Source organism: Neophocaena asiaeorientalis, unplaced genomic scaffold (genome assembly GCF_003031525.2).
Source record: "Neophocaena asiaeorientalis asiaeorientalis breed wild unplaced genomic scaffold, Neophocaena_asiaeorientalis_V1.1 scaffold371, whole genome shotgun sequence".
Lineage (NCBI taxonomy): Eukaryota > Metazoa > Chordata > Mammalia > Artiodactyla > Phocoenidae > Neophocaena > Neophocaena asiaeorientalis.
The window spans coordinates 46,837-66,927 of NW_020172369.1; the positions used below are offsets into that span (position 1 = coordinate 46,837).

The window sequence follows — 20,091 nt, forward strand, 5'->3', positions numbered from 1 at the left end:
AAATCACTGTACATAAAAACTAGTATGGCTTCTACATTTTCTTGACTCATAACTCTTTATGTCCAAAAACTACATCAAAAACAGATTTTTCAGTTACACATGAATGTTTTTTTGTTAAAAACTTTCAAAAAATTAACTTATCTTAAAAATCAGCATTTTAACCCTTAACCTAGCACATCTGTTAGGAGTAAGAAAACTTCTAAGGACTAAGATGAACATAAAGATTTAGAGCGGTATTAGTTTGAGTGAACTATTAGAAACCTAAATAGCAAATAATAAATTAGTTAAATCATAAACTATGAGTCCAGTTTTTAATATTCTTTGGATCACACAGTATTTTGAGAATTTGATAAAAGCAATGAACTCTCCTCAGAATCAGAAATACATGTATATATCCCCAAGTTTTTGCATACCATGATAGGGAATTTACAAATAACTGAAGCTTAAACTACTTTAAGAATCCTCACACTAGAAAAATTTAATATGATGGAAACATAATGCTCATATTGTATTTTTAAATGAAAAAAAGAATAGAATAAACCAGTAGATACAAAGAAGAAAAAAAAATTTACATCTATGAATGAGAGACCAAATTATTGGGAAGGGTTATCCTTGGATAGTAAAAATTACAGATAATTTTTATATTCCTCTGTGATTTTCTATATTCTCCATATTTTCTAAAATGAACTAGTTAAATAAAAAAAGAAAATTTAAGAGTTAGAATTTATTTTGTACAAACAAAATTGTTATTAGCCAAGAAACAAAGTAGAATAGGTTCAGATAATGATCATTTTTTTCAAGTCTTTATGTATATAATAAATCACTGATGGTCACTGATAACCGGGTATACTCATGGATGGCTGGGATTATTTTGTATAAATTTGTTGGACAAAGAAATGCCAGGGTAAATATTTCCTATTTCATATAATGCTATAAACATAAAAGCAATCATAGGCAATAAATGAAGTCCTCCTTTATAAATACAAAACTTTTTTTTGCTTTTGGACTTCAGAATATTTTCAAAGTGTCTAAAATAAACTTTTAAAGAAACAAAGACTAGAACAAAAAACTTACATTTTCTATTGTGTATTAACAGAGCTTGTTTCAAATCTATTGTTGCTCTTCCTAATAAAGCATCTGCTTTTAAAGTGTGATGACTCCAAACTCGAAATTCCAATGTAGTCTGTGGGGTCACATTTCTGTAAGAGTAAAATTATAACAAATATACAGGAGAGTACGGTTTACTTCAATAATTTTGAAAAGCCATGAATTCAGTTTATTTGAGGAAAAAATACTATATGAAACAGTAAACCACCTGAATTATAAATAAAAACAAATATTTACTTTCAAGTACATTAGGACTTTAATACCCAGATTAAAAGTTTTTGTAATTAACAAACCAAAACACCAGCAATACATCAAATGTCTTATTAAGACTTCAAAATAACACAATTTCTACTCGAACTAATACCTAAAGATTTAAGATAGTTGATTGCATTGGTTATAACACTTTCACTATGCACAAATTTATAACATTATATTTCAGAAATGCCAAATGATTTTCTACCCTATTTATTTTTATAAGACAATAAGAAAAAATATCGCTATATGGAAAACATTAGTTTGTAAAGCAAAAACAAGGACTATTACGCTTCATTTCTAAATAAAATCAAAGAAACCAAAATTTTTTTCATACTTAAAATTGTCTAGTCACACTAAAAAATAGCATTCCTTACTCTGAAGTCATCTTACCAAAAAAACCCAGAAAACACCGCCAAAAGAAAAACATTCCAAGAAGCACACTCTCTTTTAAAAATTTTGCATTCTTTATATACCAGATACTTACACAGTTAGCTGTTCATCCCATTTTGGATTAGAAGAACTACTGGATTTTGCTGTTTTCTTACTTTCTCCATCTACGACTACTTCTGTATATATTGCTGTTCCAAACCAGTTCTTTTTTCTTTTTAGTTTGGCACTAGAAACTAACAGAAACATGATAATCACTAGTGAATATATTTAGCCACAAAGTAGTATAAATCAATAAAAATGGAATTGTGCATCTTATGCAACTCAAACTATTTTCACTGGCAGGATGGAGAAACAATATAAAAGGGCTACTGTTAATGCCTGAGAACCATTTGACTTCAACAGCTTTATTGAAATAATTCACTTAGCATATAATTCACCCATTTAAACTGCACAACAGTTTTAATATATTCACAGAGTTGTGTAACCATCACCATAAGTAATTTTAAAACATATTAATTACCCCCAAAAGAAACCCCATATCATTAAGCAGTCACCCTCCTATTCCATCCCACTTCCTCCCCACCAGCCCTAGGCAATTATTAACCTATTTAGGCAAATAGATTTGCCTATTCTGGACAATTCATATAAATGAAATGGTCTTTTGTGACTGGCTTCTTTCACTTACCATACTTTCAAAAGTTCATCCATGTTGTAGTATGTACCAGTATTTTCATTCATTTTATTGAAAAATAATATTCCACTGTATAGGCATACCACTTTTTATTTACCCACTCAGCAGTTGATATAGACATTTGGGTTGTTTCCAGTTTTGGGCTACTGTGTATAATACTGCTATAAACATTCACGTACAAGTTTTTGTGTGAACGTATGTTTTCATTTTCTTGGCATATACCTAGGAGTGGAATTGCTAGGTCATATGGTAACTCTGCTGAATAAATGCCAGGCTATTTTCCACAGTGGCTGTACCATTTTACACACCCAGCAGCAGTGTATGAGAGTTCTGATTTCTCCACATCCTTGCCAACCATTTGAACTTAATACTGAACTGCATCAAGCATCAAGAGAAAGGGAAGTGTCTTCAGATTCAATTTGCCTATCAACTTCTCTGCCAGGTAGAATTCATAACTTACCTATCTGAAATTACATAAACTTCGGCAATTTTTTTAAAAATGCTTTTCCTAGAAAGTTGATTTCAAAAAAAGGAGGAGGTATCTGCCTTTTCAAAGAAAAACTTTAAAATCAAAATGTCACTAGAAGTTAATCATAACCCTTTACAGAAAGTGAATTTTAAACTGAATTTACCTGACTTGGAGAAAGACTTGCTTAATTTAGGCTAAGCACTTGATTTTTAAATAATTTTTACAACTACTAATTCAAATGGGGAATACATACTTGCAGGGAAAAGTAATGACTATCAAGTAGTAATAAGAACTTATCAAGATCACATCTATAATCAACTACCTATGAACACTGTGGGTCTGAGATGAGAAAGGAGAAAGCCCCCTCCATGCCATACATGTACCCCATGTTAAGAATATGAACATTAACAAGCTGATGTAAGCTTCCATTCTACTGTGAGCGAACAGTAATGTAAATCAGTAGTCACACAAATAAATCACCAAAATATGATATGAAAAACGCTGCAGCAAAAGTAGAGTATTTGAAATACGGTAGTCCTTAATTCACATTTGAAGAACAGGAAAAGATTCAAAGGAAATACTCTACTTAAGTACTGGCAACATAAAGGAATCAAAGAGTGTTCAACATTACGTCTAAAGTGTTACTCTCAGGGTCTTGGCAAAACTCACTTCCATCCTTCTCTGTTCCAAACTGCATTAAATTCAACACCATCGAAGTGACAGAAGGCACAGACCTCTCCCAAGAAATCCCCCAATCAAAGTTCTTCACTCCAAATAAAAGTCATTTCCTCAGTATATGCAGGACTTATCTACACACTAGAAGAAGGGGAAGGCACTGCTGGATGGTGTTAAAAGCATAGGATATCTTTTCAATAAATGGTGCTGGAACAACTGGACATGCACATGCAAACAAATAAATCTAAACACAGACCTTATACCCTTCATAAAAATTAACTCAAAATGCATCATAGACCTAAATGCAAAACACAAAACTATAAAACTCTAAGATAACACAGAAGAAAATTTAGATGACCTTGGGCATGGCAATGGATGCCATTTTAGATACAACACCAAAGGCATGATCCATGAAAGAGATATCCGATAAGGTGCACTTCATTAAAATTCAAAACTTCTGCGCTATGAAAGACAATGTCAAGAGAGTGAAAACGCAAGCCACAGACAGGGAGAAAATATTTGCAAAAGACATATCTGATAAAGAACTACTGTCAAAAAAACACAAAGAACTCTTAAAAGTCAACAGTAAGAAAACAACCGCATGGGCCAAAGACCCTAACAGACACCTCACCAAAGAAGATATATGGATATGCATATGAAAAGCTCAACATCATATGTCATCAGGGAAATATAAACTAAAACAACGAGATACCATTACACACCTATTAGAATGGTCAAAATCTGGAACACTGACCACACCAAATGCTGGGGAGGATGTGGAACAACAGGAACCCTTATTCATCGCTGGTGGGGATGCAAAATGGTTCAGCCACTTCGGAAGACAGTTTGACGGTTTCTTAAAAACTAAACATAGGCTTACCATATGATCCGATAATTGCACTCCTTGGTATTTACCCAAAGGAGTTGAAAACTTATGTCCATACAAAAACCTCCACGTGGATATTTATAGCAGTTTTATTTATATAACTGCCCAAACTTCTAAGTAACCACGAAGTTCTTCAGTAGGTGAATGGATAAATGACTGGTATATCCAAACAATGGAATATCATTCACTGCTAAAAAGAAATATCATCAAGTCATGGAGAGACATGGAGAAAATTTAAATGCATAATACTAAGTGAAAAAAGCCAATCTGAAAAGGCTGTATCTTGCATGATTCCAATTATATAACATTTTGGAAAAGGCAAAACTATGAAGAGTTCTGATAAAGATCAGCGGTTGCTAGGGACTGGGGAAGCATGGGTGAGGGATGAATAGATGGAGCACAGAGGATTTTTAGGGCAGTGAAAGTACTTCGTACAATACTATAATGATGGATACATGTCATTAGACTTTTGTCCAAACCCACAGAATGTACGCCACCAGGTGTGCACCCTAATGTAAACTATGAACTTAGGTGACTATGTAGGTTCATCATTTGTAATGAATGTAGCACTCTGGTGAGGGATGTTGATAATGGGGGAGGCTATGCATGTGTGGGGGTTGGCATATCTGGAAGTCTCTGTACTTTCCCCTCAATTTTGCTGTGGTTCCAAAGCTCCTCTTAAAAAATAAAGTGTTGGACACACCTGGGTTCATATTTTAACTCTGCCACTTGGCTAGACGTCTGACTTTAAGTAAGTCAGTTAACCTCCCTGACCCTCAATTTTCTCACACTTTAAGTAAGTCAATTAACCTCCCTGACCCTCAATTTTCTCATCTGAAAAACAGGGGAACAATAAACAGTACCTGATTCTTAGGATTGGTGAGTGAAGGGATCCAAAGTACCATTATTATCAGTGAATGCCTAGCACCCAACAATAGTGACTATTACTCTATAACTATTATGACTTACTGTATAGTATTAACTCTTCTGAGTTAATTGCAGACATATTCAAAATATATATATCCATTGTATATTTTTAATTGGCACAGTCTTCAATAATACCAGATGCTGGCAGGGTAAGGAAAGTAACTTTTAAAAACTAATTTTTAATCTCACAAGGAATTCATAACATGCTGGCAAAAATGTGCATATATAATAAATAACGAGAATACTATGATTTTAAATAACCAAAAGATAACCTCATTAATTCAAATAATTCTAATTAGTGGAATACATAAGATAGATTTTATTTTCCTATTTCATGAGTTTCCTTTGGTGTTATACCAGAATATCCTCTATTGTAAGGTTATATAAATATGGGAAATCTATCAGAAAAAGAGTCCTCTGTGCATGTTAGAATTTAATATAACAGTCCCATTCATAATAATGCCACCCCCCTAAAATCTAATAATAAACTTAAGAAATGTACATACATGAAGATAACTATAAAACTTTACTGATGAACATAAAAAACTTGAAGGGAATGACATGATTATCCCTGGATTTAGAAATTTTAACACTGAAAGATTTCAATATCGCCAATTTAATACTTTTTATTTTTTTCATTTTACTTTAAACCTTTATTTTTTGAGCAGCTTAGGTTGGCAGCAAAATTGAAGGGGATTTTTCATAAACTCTCTGCTCCCACATACGCACAGCCTTCCCTGTTACCAAAGTGGTACCTTTGTTACAACTGATAAACTAAAAATACGGAACACTTCACGAATTTGCATGTCATCCTTGTTCAGGGGCCATGCTAATCTTCTTTACATTGTTCCAATTTTTTTAGTATATGTGCTGCTGAAGCGAGCACTTTAATACATTATTTTTAAATGACCTAAATGAAAACACTAGTATTGGGTTTTTTGGGGGCGGGGAGGACAGAGGAGAAGGGAAGAAAACTCTAAAATTCAAATGAAATGTGAAGAAAATTAGAGAATAAAGGCATATTTTAAAATGTAAAGTAATAATAGATTTCTCCCCCAATGTATTTCTTAAAAGTACTGTAAAATGAAAATAAAACAGCCTGACTGTGCTATAAGGGCAGAGGTGAAAAGAAAAGAACAAATAAGATGTTAGTACATGATAATGGTAGCATTTCAAATCAATGGGAAAAGATAGATTATTCCATAAATGCTGAAGCGTTTGAAAAGAATAAAGTTAAAACCATAATTCACAACACTCTAACAAAAATATGATACGTAACGTCACATTTTTTAATTTAAAAATTAAACTATTAAGGTACTACTATAAGACACTATAGTTAAAAAATTATAAATGTGACTATAACAGCCCATTAGTTTTTCAATCTCAAATCTTATCTTCTTATTCATCTTGCACACTTTGTTTCTGTCACTTTCCTGCAGAAAGCCTGAAATCTAGACTAATGAAGATGATAACACTTCTGTGTACTATTAACTCTTATGTACAGCTGCTTCTCTATAGTACACGTTATAGCATGTTATGGTAGGTAGTTTTCACTTTGGCTTTTTTCTGTTACAGTTTTGCTGCTTTCATGACCAATATTCTTATTCTTATCTGTTGCTGCCAATCAGATATGGGTTACGAACAGAAATAAGAATAAAAATATATAAGCTAGGGCTTCCCTGGGGCGCAGTGGTTGAGAGTCCGCCTGCCAATGCAGGGGACACGGGTTCATGCCCCGGTCCGGGAAGATCCCACATGCCGCGGAGCGGCTGGGCCCGTGAGCCATGGCCGCTGAGCCTGCGCGTCTGGAACCTGTGCTCCGCAACGGGAGAGGCCACAACAGGGAGAGACCCACGTAGCACAAAAAAAAAAAAAAAAAAATTAAAGAAAAATCAATACAGAGGTCACTGTTACCTAATAAAAGGAGCAACAACCTAAGACCTTGGTTGGTTTCTTATTACTAATGGAAGGCATTTAATCTGATTCTCAGTTCCTTCCTTGGTAGAACTGGAGTACATATTTATTACATAAGGTACTGTTGGATCAATAAGATTGTGGATTTTAAGGTGTTTTGTAATTTAAAAAACCAGATCAACAAAATGAAAGAAAGGCAAAGGCAAGGAAAAAAGAGGAAAAGCAAGGCACTAAAACCTGGTACCATTTAGCACAGGTCCAAGTTTGGTTTCCCAAGAGCATCACTGTATTTCAAAGGAGAATAATAATTGATATGTGAAATGATAAATACTGTGGAGGCACTATCTTGGCTAATTACATTCCTTTGGTCCATACCTATTTTCCAATTGGTTCTCTAGACTTCGGTGATTCTATTGGCTACCTGATAGCTTCTCTGTAAGTTGCCTTTTGGCTCAAATCAGCTAGATCAGGTCTTTGCTACTTCAATTAAGTACTCATACATTAGGTAAAGAACAGGAAGAAAGTCACACCTCAGATATGTAGGCCACAGGTCCTGCACAAGCAACACTGTAACCAAATATACGGCTCTAAGCTTATGTAGAGCAAAAGCAGAAGTATTAGAAATTACACTTATAACTGGTTCTTAAGTGCAATACACATCAGAATCACCAGGAAATTGCTTCAAAACATGTAAGTTCTCAGTTCACAGAAAACTAAATACAAATATCCCTTAAACATGGCTCAACCTCACTTATAATGAGAGAAATGATATTTAAAATGACACGATACCACTTTTGACCTGTCAACATGCCTGACAGCATATCTTGATGAGGCTATAGGAAAACAGGCATTCTCATAGACAGCTGGTGGGAACACAGAAATAGTACAGATCCTATGGAGAGGAACTTGGCAACATAGTTGGCCTTTGACCAACAGGGGTTTGAACTGCGTGGATCCGCTTACACGCAGGTTTTTTAAAAATAAGGACATACCGCAGTACTACACGATCAGCGGTTGGTTGAATCCATGGGTGTGCAACCATGGACACTGAGGGCTGACTGTAAAGTTATACACGGATTTTCAACTGCACAGGAGTCAGCACCCATAAACCCTGCAGTTCAGGGATCAACTGTGATTGACATTATTACACGTGCTTACTCTCTGACCCAGCAATCTCATTCTAGGATTCTATCCTAATGACAAGAGCAAAAATAAGAAATGACATTCGCATGAAGCTCTTTACTGTAGCATAGCACTATCTGCAATAACAAAAGATGGTACCCAATGTCCATCAATAGGGGGCTAGCTGAATTAATTTTGGTATATCTAGTCAATAGAGTGCTGTGTAGCGATAAAAAGGTGTATGGAATACCCTGCTATGGATATTACTCCAGGATATTACTGTTAAATGAAGAAAAGCAAGGTGCAGAAACTAGGTGCTAAGAACTAGAGGGTTGGGAGGAGAGATGTGCATACATACACTGTGCATATCTGCTTATATTTTCAAAAAGAAGAAATGGAAGGATAAATGAACATAAATAAAAACGTTTACGAAAAGGGCAAGGGAGAGACGGGGGAGGAATGGGATAAAGTAGCCAGACTTCTCCAAATATACCTTAATTTAATAATTTTGACTCCAGAACTGTATAAATGTTTTATATGGTGATAAAACAAAATTAAATAAAAAGTAAATAACTAAAAGCAGTGAATCTAACTAGTCCAGTTGGTGGCATAACCAAATAGAAAATTAAGTTACTTTGAAACATGGTACTCTGACTATACATCCTAAGGAGGGGAAGCTCACAAAGAAATCTTAAAACTGTGATGAGTGGGCCTGTTACTTTCGGTAATTTTAACTTTGCTATTCTGTGTATGTTAGGATAAAACAGATATAACTGTGTTAACGTCATTTAGAATTAAAATTCTGAGGTTAAGAGAAAAGAGATAGAAATATAAAGTCAAATGAAGTAAAAATAACTTTTTGCTCCTTTTAGTGGAAAATGGTTACTTAGAGGCTATAGCTATTATTTTGAATTGCAAATATCAGCATGAACTCAGGATTTGTTTTTTGCTTTCTAAGACAATAAACATTTCCTAGCTCTTGTTCACTGAAAACTCCTAGAAACAACTGACCTCACAGTAATGAGTACCATGGGAATTACAGTATATCTCCTTCTTATTCTAAGCTCAATCCTGCCCCTCCTAAGGCAAATATTATTACTAATGTTATAAGCATAGAGGCACATACAAACACCCCTCCTTTTTCACACCCATATGGTCACATACTAAACACACTATTCCACAACTTGCTCTTTCACTTAACAATATTATCTTAGAACTTGGCTCTTACTGGTACACGTATTCATTTATTTCATGTCATTGTTTATCTAGAATTCCACTGTCAGTCTTTTGCTATTAAAAACTCTCTCTCACTCTCTCTCTGTTACTTCTACTAATTTATCTTGTAGATATTTATATATAAAAAAGCTATATACATATATTATATATGGACATTATTTATATGCATAAATAAATAATATAAATACCTACAAAATAAATTTCTACTAGTAAAATTGCTGGTTTAAGGACCACTCCTTGAATCATTATTCCAACTAGCTAAAATAAATTGTCTGAAGTCACCTAAAAAAAGGCTCTTTCATGCTTTTACATATGCTGTTCCCTCTCTCTCTCATGCTTTTAGCTGCCAATCTAATTTGAAATGAACTCTGAGCCCTCCTACAAGAGTCAAAGTGTTACCCTCTGTGACTCTTTCTCTTACCCTATTCTCCTAGATCTATAGGCCATCTCCAATCCCAAGCAGACCTATAACACTCTCCTCTAAGCTCTCATTGCATCCAGTTAATGATCACTTTGCATGGTAACTGTCCATGCAAAACAAATTCTGTCTCAACATTATATAGTAAGTTCCTGGAGTACTAGGGCCTGTGTTTTCATATACAGAATTCCACTTAACAAATATTTGCCCAATGATTAAATGAATAGCTTAAATGGATGAAAAAAGGCTTTTAGCATCCTTCTCCATCCTAATAATCATTTAAGGACCAGCTCAATGGTGTTTATTCCAATACACAAATTCTCCCACCACCAGAGGATATAGCTTCTCTGCATACAGCACAGGTTCAATAAATACTTACTGAATACATAAAATATTTTTAGAGGGGTTCTAGCTTTGAGGCCTATTGCAACAAATACACCATGGCATGAATCTAAAAGAAAATATACTTATGAAATAAGTCTGCTGAATTAGGTATTAAAAAGAAAGTTTCATCAAGGAACTACTATTTTAAATTATTGTGAAAATAACTTACCAGTTACCTGTAACTGTAACCTTCCACTGTCATTATTACTAGTATCAGACCTTGGTGAAGCAGTGGCCATGTCCCAAAATTCAGCTTAAACCTACAAAAAAGTTAATTTATTCATATATTAGAGATTATAATTTTCAATATGATTAACACTGTTTACTTGAATTAACCAAGAAACCACACTTAACAGAATATTTTCAACCCATCACATGTTGATATAGCCACAGCTGTCCTCCATTTAAAATTAAGACTTGGGGACTTCCCTGGCGGTCCAGTGGTTAAGACTCTGCGCTTCCACTGCAAGGGGCATGGGTTTGATCCCTGGCTGGGGAACTAAGATCCCACATGCCACGTGGTGTGGCTGAGAAGATATTAAAAAAAATAAATAAAATTAAGACTTATTATTATTTTAAGAATTACAAGAGAATATGGCTAAGTAACCATATCTGGGTCAACTTGAGCAACAAAATAAATGATGGTACTAAGAATCCAGGGTCATGTGTTGATTTATAAATCAAACAAACACATAAATAATTTTTATATGTTTATTTTTACATATTATATAATATTATACAGTATTAATTTACTACCTGAACCACCTAAGTAAACTGTCCCTTTACTCTTTAATACTTTAGTATGTATTTCCTATGAATAAAAATATTCTCACAATACAATACAATAATAGAATTCAGGAACTTAGCTAGTACATTATTATCTAATATACAGTCCATATACTATAATTTCATCACCTGTCCCAACAATGTCCTTTAGCATAATCTTTAAATACAGTACCTAGAGCAGGTTTATATATTACATTAAGTTGTCATGTCCCCAGTAAATCCTGCATGTTTCTTTTTATAGATAATTTTTTTCAAGTTCTGTTTCACTGCTCCACCCAATTTTTAGTTTTTAAATAAAATACAAAGCAGCTTTCTTCTGCATGGCAAATATTTTAAGGCTAACCTTCTATACACTACTAACATAAAGTAGAACATTCAGGGCAAGATTGAGAAATATTAACAAATATGTTTCTTACCCTTTATGAACTTTACATATTATGATTATTAAACAAACTTTTAAAAATTAGTTTTAGCAATAAAAGATAAAATAAAACATGGTCAAGCAAAGAGACTATGAAAATGGCACTGCATATCTGAAAAAGAGTCATATAGAATTTGTTTAAACTCTTCATTTTAGAATAGTTTCAGATTTACAGAAAAGTTGTGAAGGTAACAGAGTTCTCATATACCCTATACCCAGTTTCCCCTACTATTAATTTTATATTAGTATGCTACACTTGTCATAATCAATGAACCAATATCAATATATTATTATGAATTAAAATCCATAGTTTATTCAGATTAGACAGAACTTAAGAATCAGTAAACTTGAACATAAACCTAAAAAAATCATTTAGAAGTAATGCTGAAATAAACAGCTTGAAAATATGAAAAAGAAGCTAAAAGACGTGAAAGATAAAACGTGACCTGAAATATATTTCTACTCATAATCTCAGAAAATGAAGAAAGAGGAGGTCATACCAGGAGAGAAAATGACTTAATTTTCTGGAGCCATGAAAAACATTTATTCACAATTCTAAGAAATACAATATATATAAAAGAGGCAGGATAAACATAAAGACTTCAACAAAATCTAAAGGACATGTTTCATAAAAGAGTAAAATTACACACAAGGATGATCTGAGATGCAAGAAGGAAAAGACGAGTAAAGAAATTAGTAAGCATATAAATAAATCTAAATAAACATTGTCTGAATAAAATGACAATAACAACATCGTATTATGGTATTTAAATAAAACCCATATAAACCGTTCAAATATGGAATAAGGAACAGAAGCATATAACGGAGGAGCAGGGTAGGATGAGAGAGGATAGGAGTTGATGATGTAAATTCTTGCATTGTCCAGCAGAGGGATTATGATCTGGTTTAACTTTAGCCTATGTATTAATAGTATGCCAGCAGAATTTCAAGGGTAATCATAAAAGAATAGAAATAAGTGAGTGTAATTTCCAAACTAGTAGAGAAGAGAATACAATTAGAAAAAAAAATCAATTCCCAAAAAAAGGCTAGAAAAGGAAAGAAAAAAAAAGGCATAAAGCAACCCAGACTATCAGAAAGCACAAAGAGAGTTCAAATATAGAAATAATCACAATAAATGTATACGGACAAATTCAAAAGTAACACAAGAGACACCTACAAAATAAAGATGCTGATTGGATGAAAGCAAAAATATGGAAAAGGACATATTAGGCAAATATAAACAAAAAGAAAGCTGGGATTAGTTATAATAGCAGAAAAAGAGCATTATTAGGGAGAACAAAGAAAATGATACAAGATCCAATCTAGTAAGTAGAAATAAAACTCCAAATTTGCATGCTTAAAAGAAAAAAAGCCTCGTTTTGGTTCTTTCCCCTAGCCCAGCAAAGTGACCTGAGCCAAGAAGAATGGGAACCCTATCTCCCTAACAGGCTTACAGGCTGAGGATGGTAGTAACACTGGTGGAAGCAGCATCTATATCCCCAAACCAGTCAGCTGGACTGATAGAACAGATGATCTGGAGGATGTTTCAAGCACTTGGCACAGTTAGGATGACAACATGTATAAGGCACCTGCAACTAACCAATACATCCTGCCCACTGCTCCACAGGCTGCCTGGGAACCAGAGCCATTTCCCCATCTGCCACCCTACAATGCTTTTCTGGGAAACCCAACTTGTGATAGACCGAAGTCTCCATTAAGGAATTCTTTAGAGGATTAAGTATCAGTGCAGTGTATTTACCACGCGAACCCAGTAATCCAGAGAGGTTGAAAGGTTTCAATAATGCTGAGTTTGAGAACCTGGAGTCCCTGCTCTGTGTCCTCAACCTCAATAAAAAAATCTCTAGGTAACAGAATTCCAGGGGACACTGCTAATCAAGCACAGGAAAAAGACAAGGATGATCATTCTTTTGGCTGAAAAAGAAATCAGCTTTCTCACAAAATCGATACAGACTGGAGGAAATGTCCTGCCATAGACAGCTTGGATTTGACTATCCACCTCGGAGAGGTGAAGAGAGCTTTGAAGGCAAACACTGTGATCACTACAGAGGCCAGGGCTGCTATCATGACTAAGGCAGCAGAGACCATGGTAGATAAACAATGGCAGAAATACAAGTCGTAGTGGGTACTATAGGGATGACGACTACAGAGGAAGCAGGACCACTGGGAAGATGGATAGACAGGACATTCAGTCGTGGAGCACCAAAGACAACTGCTCTCCAGATGATTACAGGTGTGATGATAGAGGACCCTCCCAGAGACCCAAACTGAATCTAAAGCCTCAGAGTACTCCTAAGGAAGATGACTCCTCTGCTGGTACTTCCCAGTTTAGTCAAGCAGCTTCCATCTTTGGAGCAGCAAAGCCTGCTGACCCACCTGTGAGACAGCAAGTAGAAGACCAGCTACAGAAGGAAAGGGAGAAATCACAGCATCAGTTCGATGAACCAAAACTAGAATGACAGCCTCAGGAGAGACACCCAAACTGGCAGAGTGAAGAATATTTAGAACAGTAATGGTCAAGGACAGGAAGTGCGTCATCTCAGATTGGGACCTTGCCACATCTGCCAGAAGTCAGACGGGGATGCATGAAGGAGAGAGAGTGAGATGTCTCTGGAAAATGAAATACTCACTAAAGCAAAAGACTGTCACTCTCCAACTTCTAAGCTTCCCAAACCTGATTAGCTACTAAAGGTAATGCTGGCCCCTCCATCAACAGAGAATGCTTGGGTGAAGTGAAGTGCTAATCTTTCTGCTTGATCTCAGAGCTCAAACATAGAGCAGCAATCCCCTACAAGTGATGGAGGAAAAGTCACTCCAGCTCAACACCTCAGGAAGAATCAACCTGGAAAGATGAAAATAAAACAGATTTGGTGAGTGTCCCAAAAGGTGAAAGTGGGAACTCAAGCATGGACCAAGAGATGAAGGAACAAAGACTAATGGAAGAAGTCTGAAAGGAAACATAACAAGGATCAAGAACTCCAATCTGCAGCTGAGCCAAAGAACCCTGAAGAATCCAGCCTCTGAGTTCAGTACTGTGAGTATGCTGCTCTCCCAGTTGACAGTGAAAATTAAAATAGAATTCTACATACTGTGCTTTCTCCTAGTCTCTCTTTACCATGGAACATTTCTAAGCAAATCAAATCTCTATCCATACAAGGCAAAATAAAATTCACCATCTCCTGGGGGGAGAAAAGCCTCCAAAGATTGTTAGAACCACAGAAAGAAACTGACAAATTGACCATTGCCTTGGGCGATTTCAACACACACTAATTTTCCATGGATCAAGTGGACCAAAACAGATGAAACTATTTGCAAAGCAGAAATAGAGACATGATGAAGAGAATAAACTGTGGACACTAGCAGGGGAAATGCGGGGTGGGATGAATTGGGAGATTGGGATTGACGTATATAAACCGCTGGGTATGAAATAGATTATCTAGTGAGGAACTGCTGTATAGCACAGGGAATTCTACTCGGTGCTCTGTGGTGACCTGAATGGGAAGGAAATCCAAAAGGGAGGGGATATGTGTATACATATGGCTGGTTCACTTTGCTGTGCAGCAGGAGCTAGCACAACACTGTAAAGCAACTATACCCCAATTAAAAAAAAAATTTGAATAAAAACAAAATGATTAACAAGCAGGATTTAATTAACAGAACCTTACACCCAATTACTAGAAAATAAACATTCTTCTAAGTATACATGAGACATACAGAAAAATAATACACACACTGGGAGATAATGAAAATGTCACTGAATTTCAAAGAATATGTATCATACTGTTCCCAGGCTCTGATCAAAATGCAATTAAGTTAAAAATCAATAATGAAAGATAAATTTTTTAAATACAAATAGAAAATAATAACACTTCTAAATATTTCATGAGTCATCAGAAACCACATTGGAAATTTTTCTAAAAATACTAAAAACTAAATGATAAAAATACCACATACAAACATTTTCGGAATACAGTAAAAGTTATACTTAGAGGCAAATCTATAGCCTTAATGACTTATACTAGGAAAAGAAGAAAGACTGAAAATGAATGAGTTGACAGGCCAGTCTGTTAAGTTAGAAAGATAATCACGAGTAAATCCAAAGAATGTAGGAGATAATAAAGAACAGAAACTAATGAAGTAGAAAAAAGGTAACAGAAAGGATCAACAAAATCATTGTTCTTAGAAAACACTAAAACAAATAAATGCCTGGCAAGACTGAAGAAGGGTAAATAAAATGAAACAACATAAAGAGTCCCCCAAAAGACCAAGCATCTAAGGACATACTCAGGTAACAGATGTAGCAATGCAGATCTGTGGGAAAGGAGGGACAATTAAATGGTCCTGATATTATCAATATGGAAAGAATTAAACTGGATCTCTACCTCACATCATATACAAAATCAATTCAAGATGGACTAGTGATATTATATGAAAGGCAAACTTTAAAACTTTAAGAAATTACAGCAGAAAACTGTTGTTTTGTGTCCTCCCAGAAGGAAAGATTTCTTAAACAAGCATACTAACCAAAGAAGAAAAGAATGAGTATTTTAACTATGTGGAAACTGAGAACTTCTGTTTACCATAAAACATCATTAAAAAAAAAAAAAAACCTAAAAGACAAGCCACAAACTGGGAGATATTTACAAAACTTAAAACTGATTAAAGATTATTATTTAAACTATTTAAGAACCTCAAATAAACACAAAAAATAAAAACACAGGAAGCAAATGGGCAAAAAAACCTGAACAGAAATTTTATACACAGGAAACTTGTTTGGCCAATACGTATTTTAAAAGATATACAATCTCATTATTCATCAGAGAAATACTAGCTAAGACCACATGAGATATTATTTTCAAACTCACTAGAATGGTAATAACTAGGAGTTTTGACAGTACCAAATAACGACAACAACAACAACAACAAAAATGGAGCAGTGGTGGCTCTTACACACTGCTACTAGGTGTTTAAATTGGTAAAGTCCTGCTGGTAGGTGTTAAATTTGGTAAAATTGTTGGAAAACAAAGTTGAACATTTGCATGTCCTTCAATAAGCAATTCTAGATACATACTATAAAAATTTTTGTACTTGTGTGCCAAGTATAAGCATTCTTCATAATAACAACAACAAAAATGCTCAAATGTCCACTGGTAGAACAATGGTTAAAAGAATTAGGCTAACACACAATGGAAAAGTAGTGAGAATGAATGAACTATATAGCTGTAAGCAACAACATGAATGTATCTTAGAAACACAATAGTAAATGAAAAAAGACAAACAGGAGTTCTAGGTATTAACATCTTCCTCTCACTTAGTCCCACCTCCAAGATTTAACGTTCTACGTTCTACATTGAGCATCAAGAAATGCTTCCAACTCCTAATGACAAAGAAGAAAGAAATGTATTCTTCTGGCGGTTATCATGGCCTCATCTTTTGCTATGCATTTCTTTTGAAAATGCCATGATTCCATGATTGAAAAAAAATCCAGAAACATGGGGGCATTGTGGATCCTGAGTCTCAAAAGCTTATACTATCAATAAACAATTGAATGAAGCCCACTGAAGAACTGCTGAGGTCCAAAGGGCAACCAAATGACAAGCTGTGACTCTTCCAAGGAGTACACTATCAATCTAACTGAAACACTTCTGCCAAACTCAAGAAATTAGTGTGTGGAAATACACCTGCTACACTCTGAATAAGGAGCTTTCTTTCATATATGGTAAAACAATATCCACACAGTACAAAAATAAGTCTCCATGATTATTTTCTTGTCATAAATATGAATATGCATTCTGAGATTTTTCTATTATTTATGATGGTTGAATGTTTTCTTTGAAATGTATAAAGATTTATAGACATTTCTCTATAATAAAATACCATTTGTGCAAGCTTTAAAAAGACTCAAACAAAACATTAAACTCAAAACAAAGAACTATATTTGTGGTAATACTATTTTTAAAAAAGAAATTAAAAAAAAATTCAAAATAGCAGTTACTTCAGGGGTTGGAGAAAGACAGGATTTTGGGGTTACAGAGGTACTACTCACAGGTAGCTCTTTAACTGTGTTCGTACTGACCTAGTTCTAAGTCGAATGGTTGGTTCCCAAATGTTTGTTTCTATTATTAAATTCCATATGTTACATATAATCTGGAATTGGCATGTTCAAATTACAGAATTTTTAAAAATGTAAAGAATGCATGGAAGGCAAGGAAGTAGATACAGGAAAGTGTAGAGCACTAATTCATCAAATGTTGTGGTAAGGGAGTATGTCTGCAGCCTAAGAAAAAGAAAGAAAAGCTAGAGCTTTCATACAGATGATGTGTAATTAGTCTTCCACGAAAAAGGCACTTCTTCCTCTGAACAGTAAATGACGGACCTAAGGATAAGTGAAGATAAGAATTCATTTGGAGGTAGATTAAAAGAAAATTGAGGGACTTTATTAGTGAATTAGACAGAAAGGTAATTGCTGAGGTTGAGAATAAGGTACATAAAAAAAATTGTAAAGTTTAAAATGCCGTGCAGACTGGGAAAATGCCAACTAAGCAAAAGATTGTTTGCTCTAACAGCTCAAAACTTTTTCTGTGCCCAGATTCTCACCTCCAAGCTACTTCTCCCTTTGTCTTATATAAACCAACCCTCAGACTCAAGACTGCATGCCTCCAGTCACCAATAACTGCAAATTTAAACTGCAAATGATAAAGATCCTTCAAAAATGGTGCTATTTTGCCTTAAAAGGGAAGATACACAGCAAACAAAATCATCTACTTCAACATGCAATTAGTTCACACTTCATTTAATAACAAAGATGTTATGGCACTTAAAATACATGTAATGTACTGTTATATACATTCTTTTTGTAATGTGATATTTTTTTATTGAAGTATAGTTGATGTACAATATTATATGTTACAGGTGTACAGTGTAGTGACTCATAATTTTTAAAGATTATACTCCATTTATAGTTATCATAAAATATTGGCTGTATTCCCAGTTTGTACAAATATATCCTTGTAGCTTATTTTATACATAATAGTTTATACCTCTTAATCAATCCCCTGCCCCTACATTGCCCCTCCCCCTTCCCTCTTAACAACAGTAACCACTAGTTTGTTCTCTATGAGTCTGTTTCTTTTTTGTTATACTCACTAGTTTGTTGTATTTTTTAATTCCACATATAAGTGATATCATACAGCATGTCTTTCTCTGTCTGACTTATTTCACTTAGCATATTACCCTCCAAGTCCATCCGTTGCTACAAATGGAAAAATTTCATTCTTTTTTATGGCTGCATAAAATATTCCACTGTATTTATATGCCATATCTTCTTTTTTTTTTTTGCGGTACATGGGCCTCTCACTGTTGTGGCCTCTCCCGTTGCGGAGCACAGGCTCCAGACGCGCAGGCTCAGCGGCCATGGCTCATGGGCTCAGCCGCTCTGCAGCATGTGGGATCTTCCCGGACCGGGGCACGAACCCGTGTCCCCTGCATCGGCAGGCGGACTCTCAACCACTGCGCCACCAGGGAAGCCCTATGCCATATCTTCTTAATCCACTCATCTGCTGATGGACACTTAGGTTGCTTCCATATCTATATATTCTTTTATCTGAGCATTATAATAACACTATATGAGTAGGGAGGTACTATTTCCATCTTATAGATGAGGAAACTGTGGCTCAGAAGTGTTAAAGATCTATGACCATATTTTTTATGACAACATATTTCTCAGTCTACATAGGTATAATAAACTGTCAGCATGTATGGAGTTTAACTCCTAAATACAGTCTTAGTTAAATAAAGTTGTTAATCACTTACTTTGTACCAGGAACTGTTCTAGATACTGGAGATAGAAAGATGAGTAAGACACGATTCCTTCTTTCAAGGAGCTCATAGTCTAGTGAGGAGACAACCTATAAACAAATAAACAGCTTTCAGTGTGACAGTTACTAAAATAGATGCAAAATGTCAACTAGTACATCTGAGGTTCACAAGAGAAATGGATAATCCAACCTACAGGAATCAGGAAAAGGTTCACAGAGAAGGTAACCTTTGAATGAACTGTGTCTTAAAGTATAATTCTTCAAGAAAGAATTATGGAAAGTATGGAGCGCTGGAGAACTATTGGTAAGGTTGGTGCAAAGTGATGAGGCCAACAGGCAAACGGTAATCTAAACTGTATAGGATCCTATGGGATAGTTCATATGGTATCTAAAATATACCAAGCACGGTAGTTTAAAGCTTATCCTGAAGGTAACTGATAGACACTGATAGGTTTCCACAGCAAGAACTGCATTTTAGAAGAATAACCTTGGTAGCAAGGGTCTAGATTTAAAATAATCAGTTTAGGGCCTCCCTGGTGGCGCAGTGGTAGAGAGTGCACCTGCCGATGCAAGGG

The 20,091-nt window shown here is 34.9% G+C and overlaps 1 protein-coding gene, 1 non-coding gene and 1 pseudogene across 2 annotated transcripts in view; 1 reads left to right on the forward strand and 2 right to left on the reverse strand.

Moving 5' to 3' along the window:
* The window catches only part of LOC112390495 (NEDD4-like E3 ubiquitin-protein ligase WWP1), a 60,495-nt gene extending 40,888 nt beyond the window's left edge, over positions 1 to 19,607 (reverse strand). Inside the window, exons 1-4 of the mRNA XM_024731454.1 lie at positions 19,512 to 19,607; positions 10,644 to 10,734; positions 1,847 to 1,985; positions 1,075 to 1,199 (exon numbers count right to left, since the gene is read on the reverse strand). Of these exons, the coding sequence (XP_024587222.1) occupies positions 1,075 to 1,199; positions 1,847 to 1,985; positions 10,644 to 10,713 (334 nt within the window). The 5' untranslated portion in view covers positions 10,714 to 10,734; positions 19,512 to 19,607. The remainder of the gene's footprint in view (positions 1 to 1,074; positions 1,200 to 1,846; positions 1,986 to 10,643; positions 10,735 to 19,511) is intronic.
* LOC112390797 (U6 spliceosomal RNA) lies at positions 6,177 to 6,286 on the reverse strand. The gene has a single exon (XR_003001335.1). It is a non-coding gene; the product is annotated as a U6 spliceosomal RNA (small nuclear RNA).
* LOC112390415 (eukaryotic translation initiation factor 4B pseudogene) lies at positions 11,466 to 14,723 on the forward strand (annotated as a pseudogene).
* Positions 19,608 to 20,091: the final 484 nt, after the last annotated feature.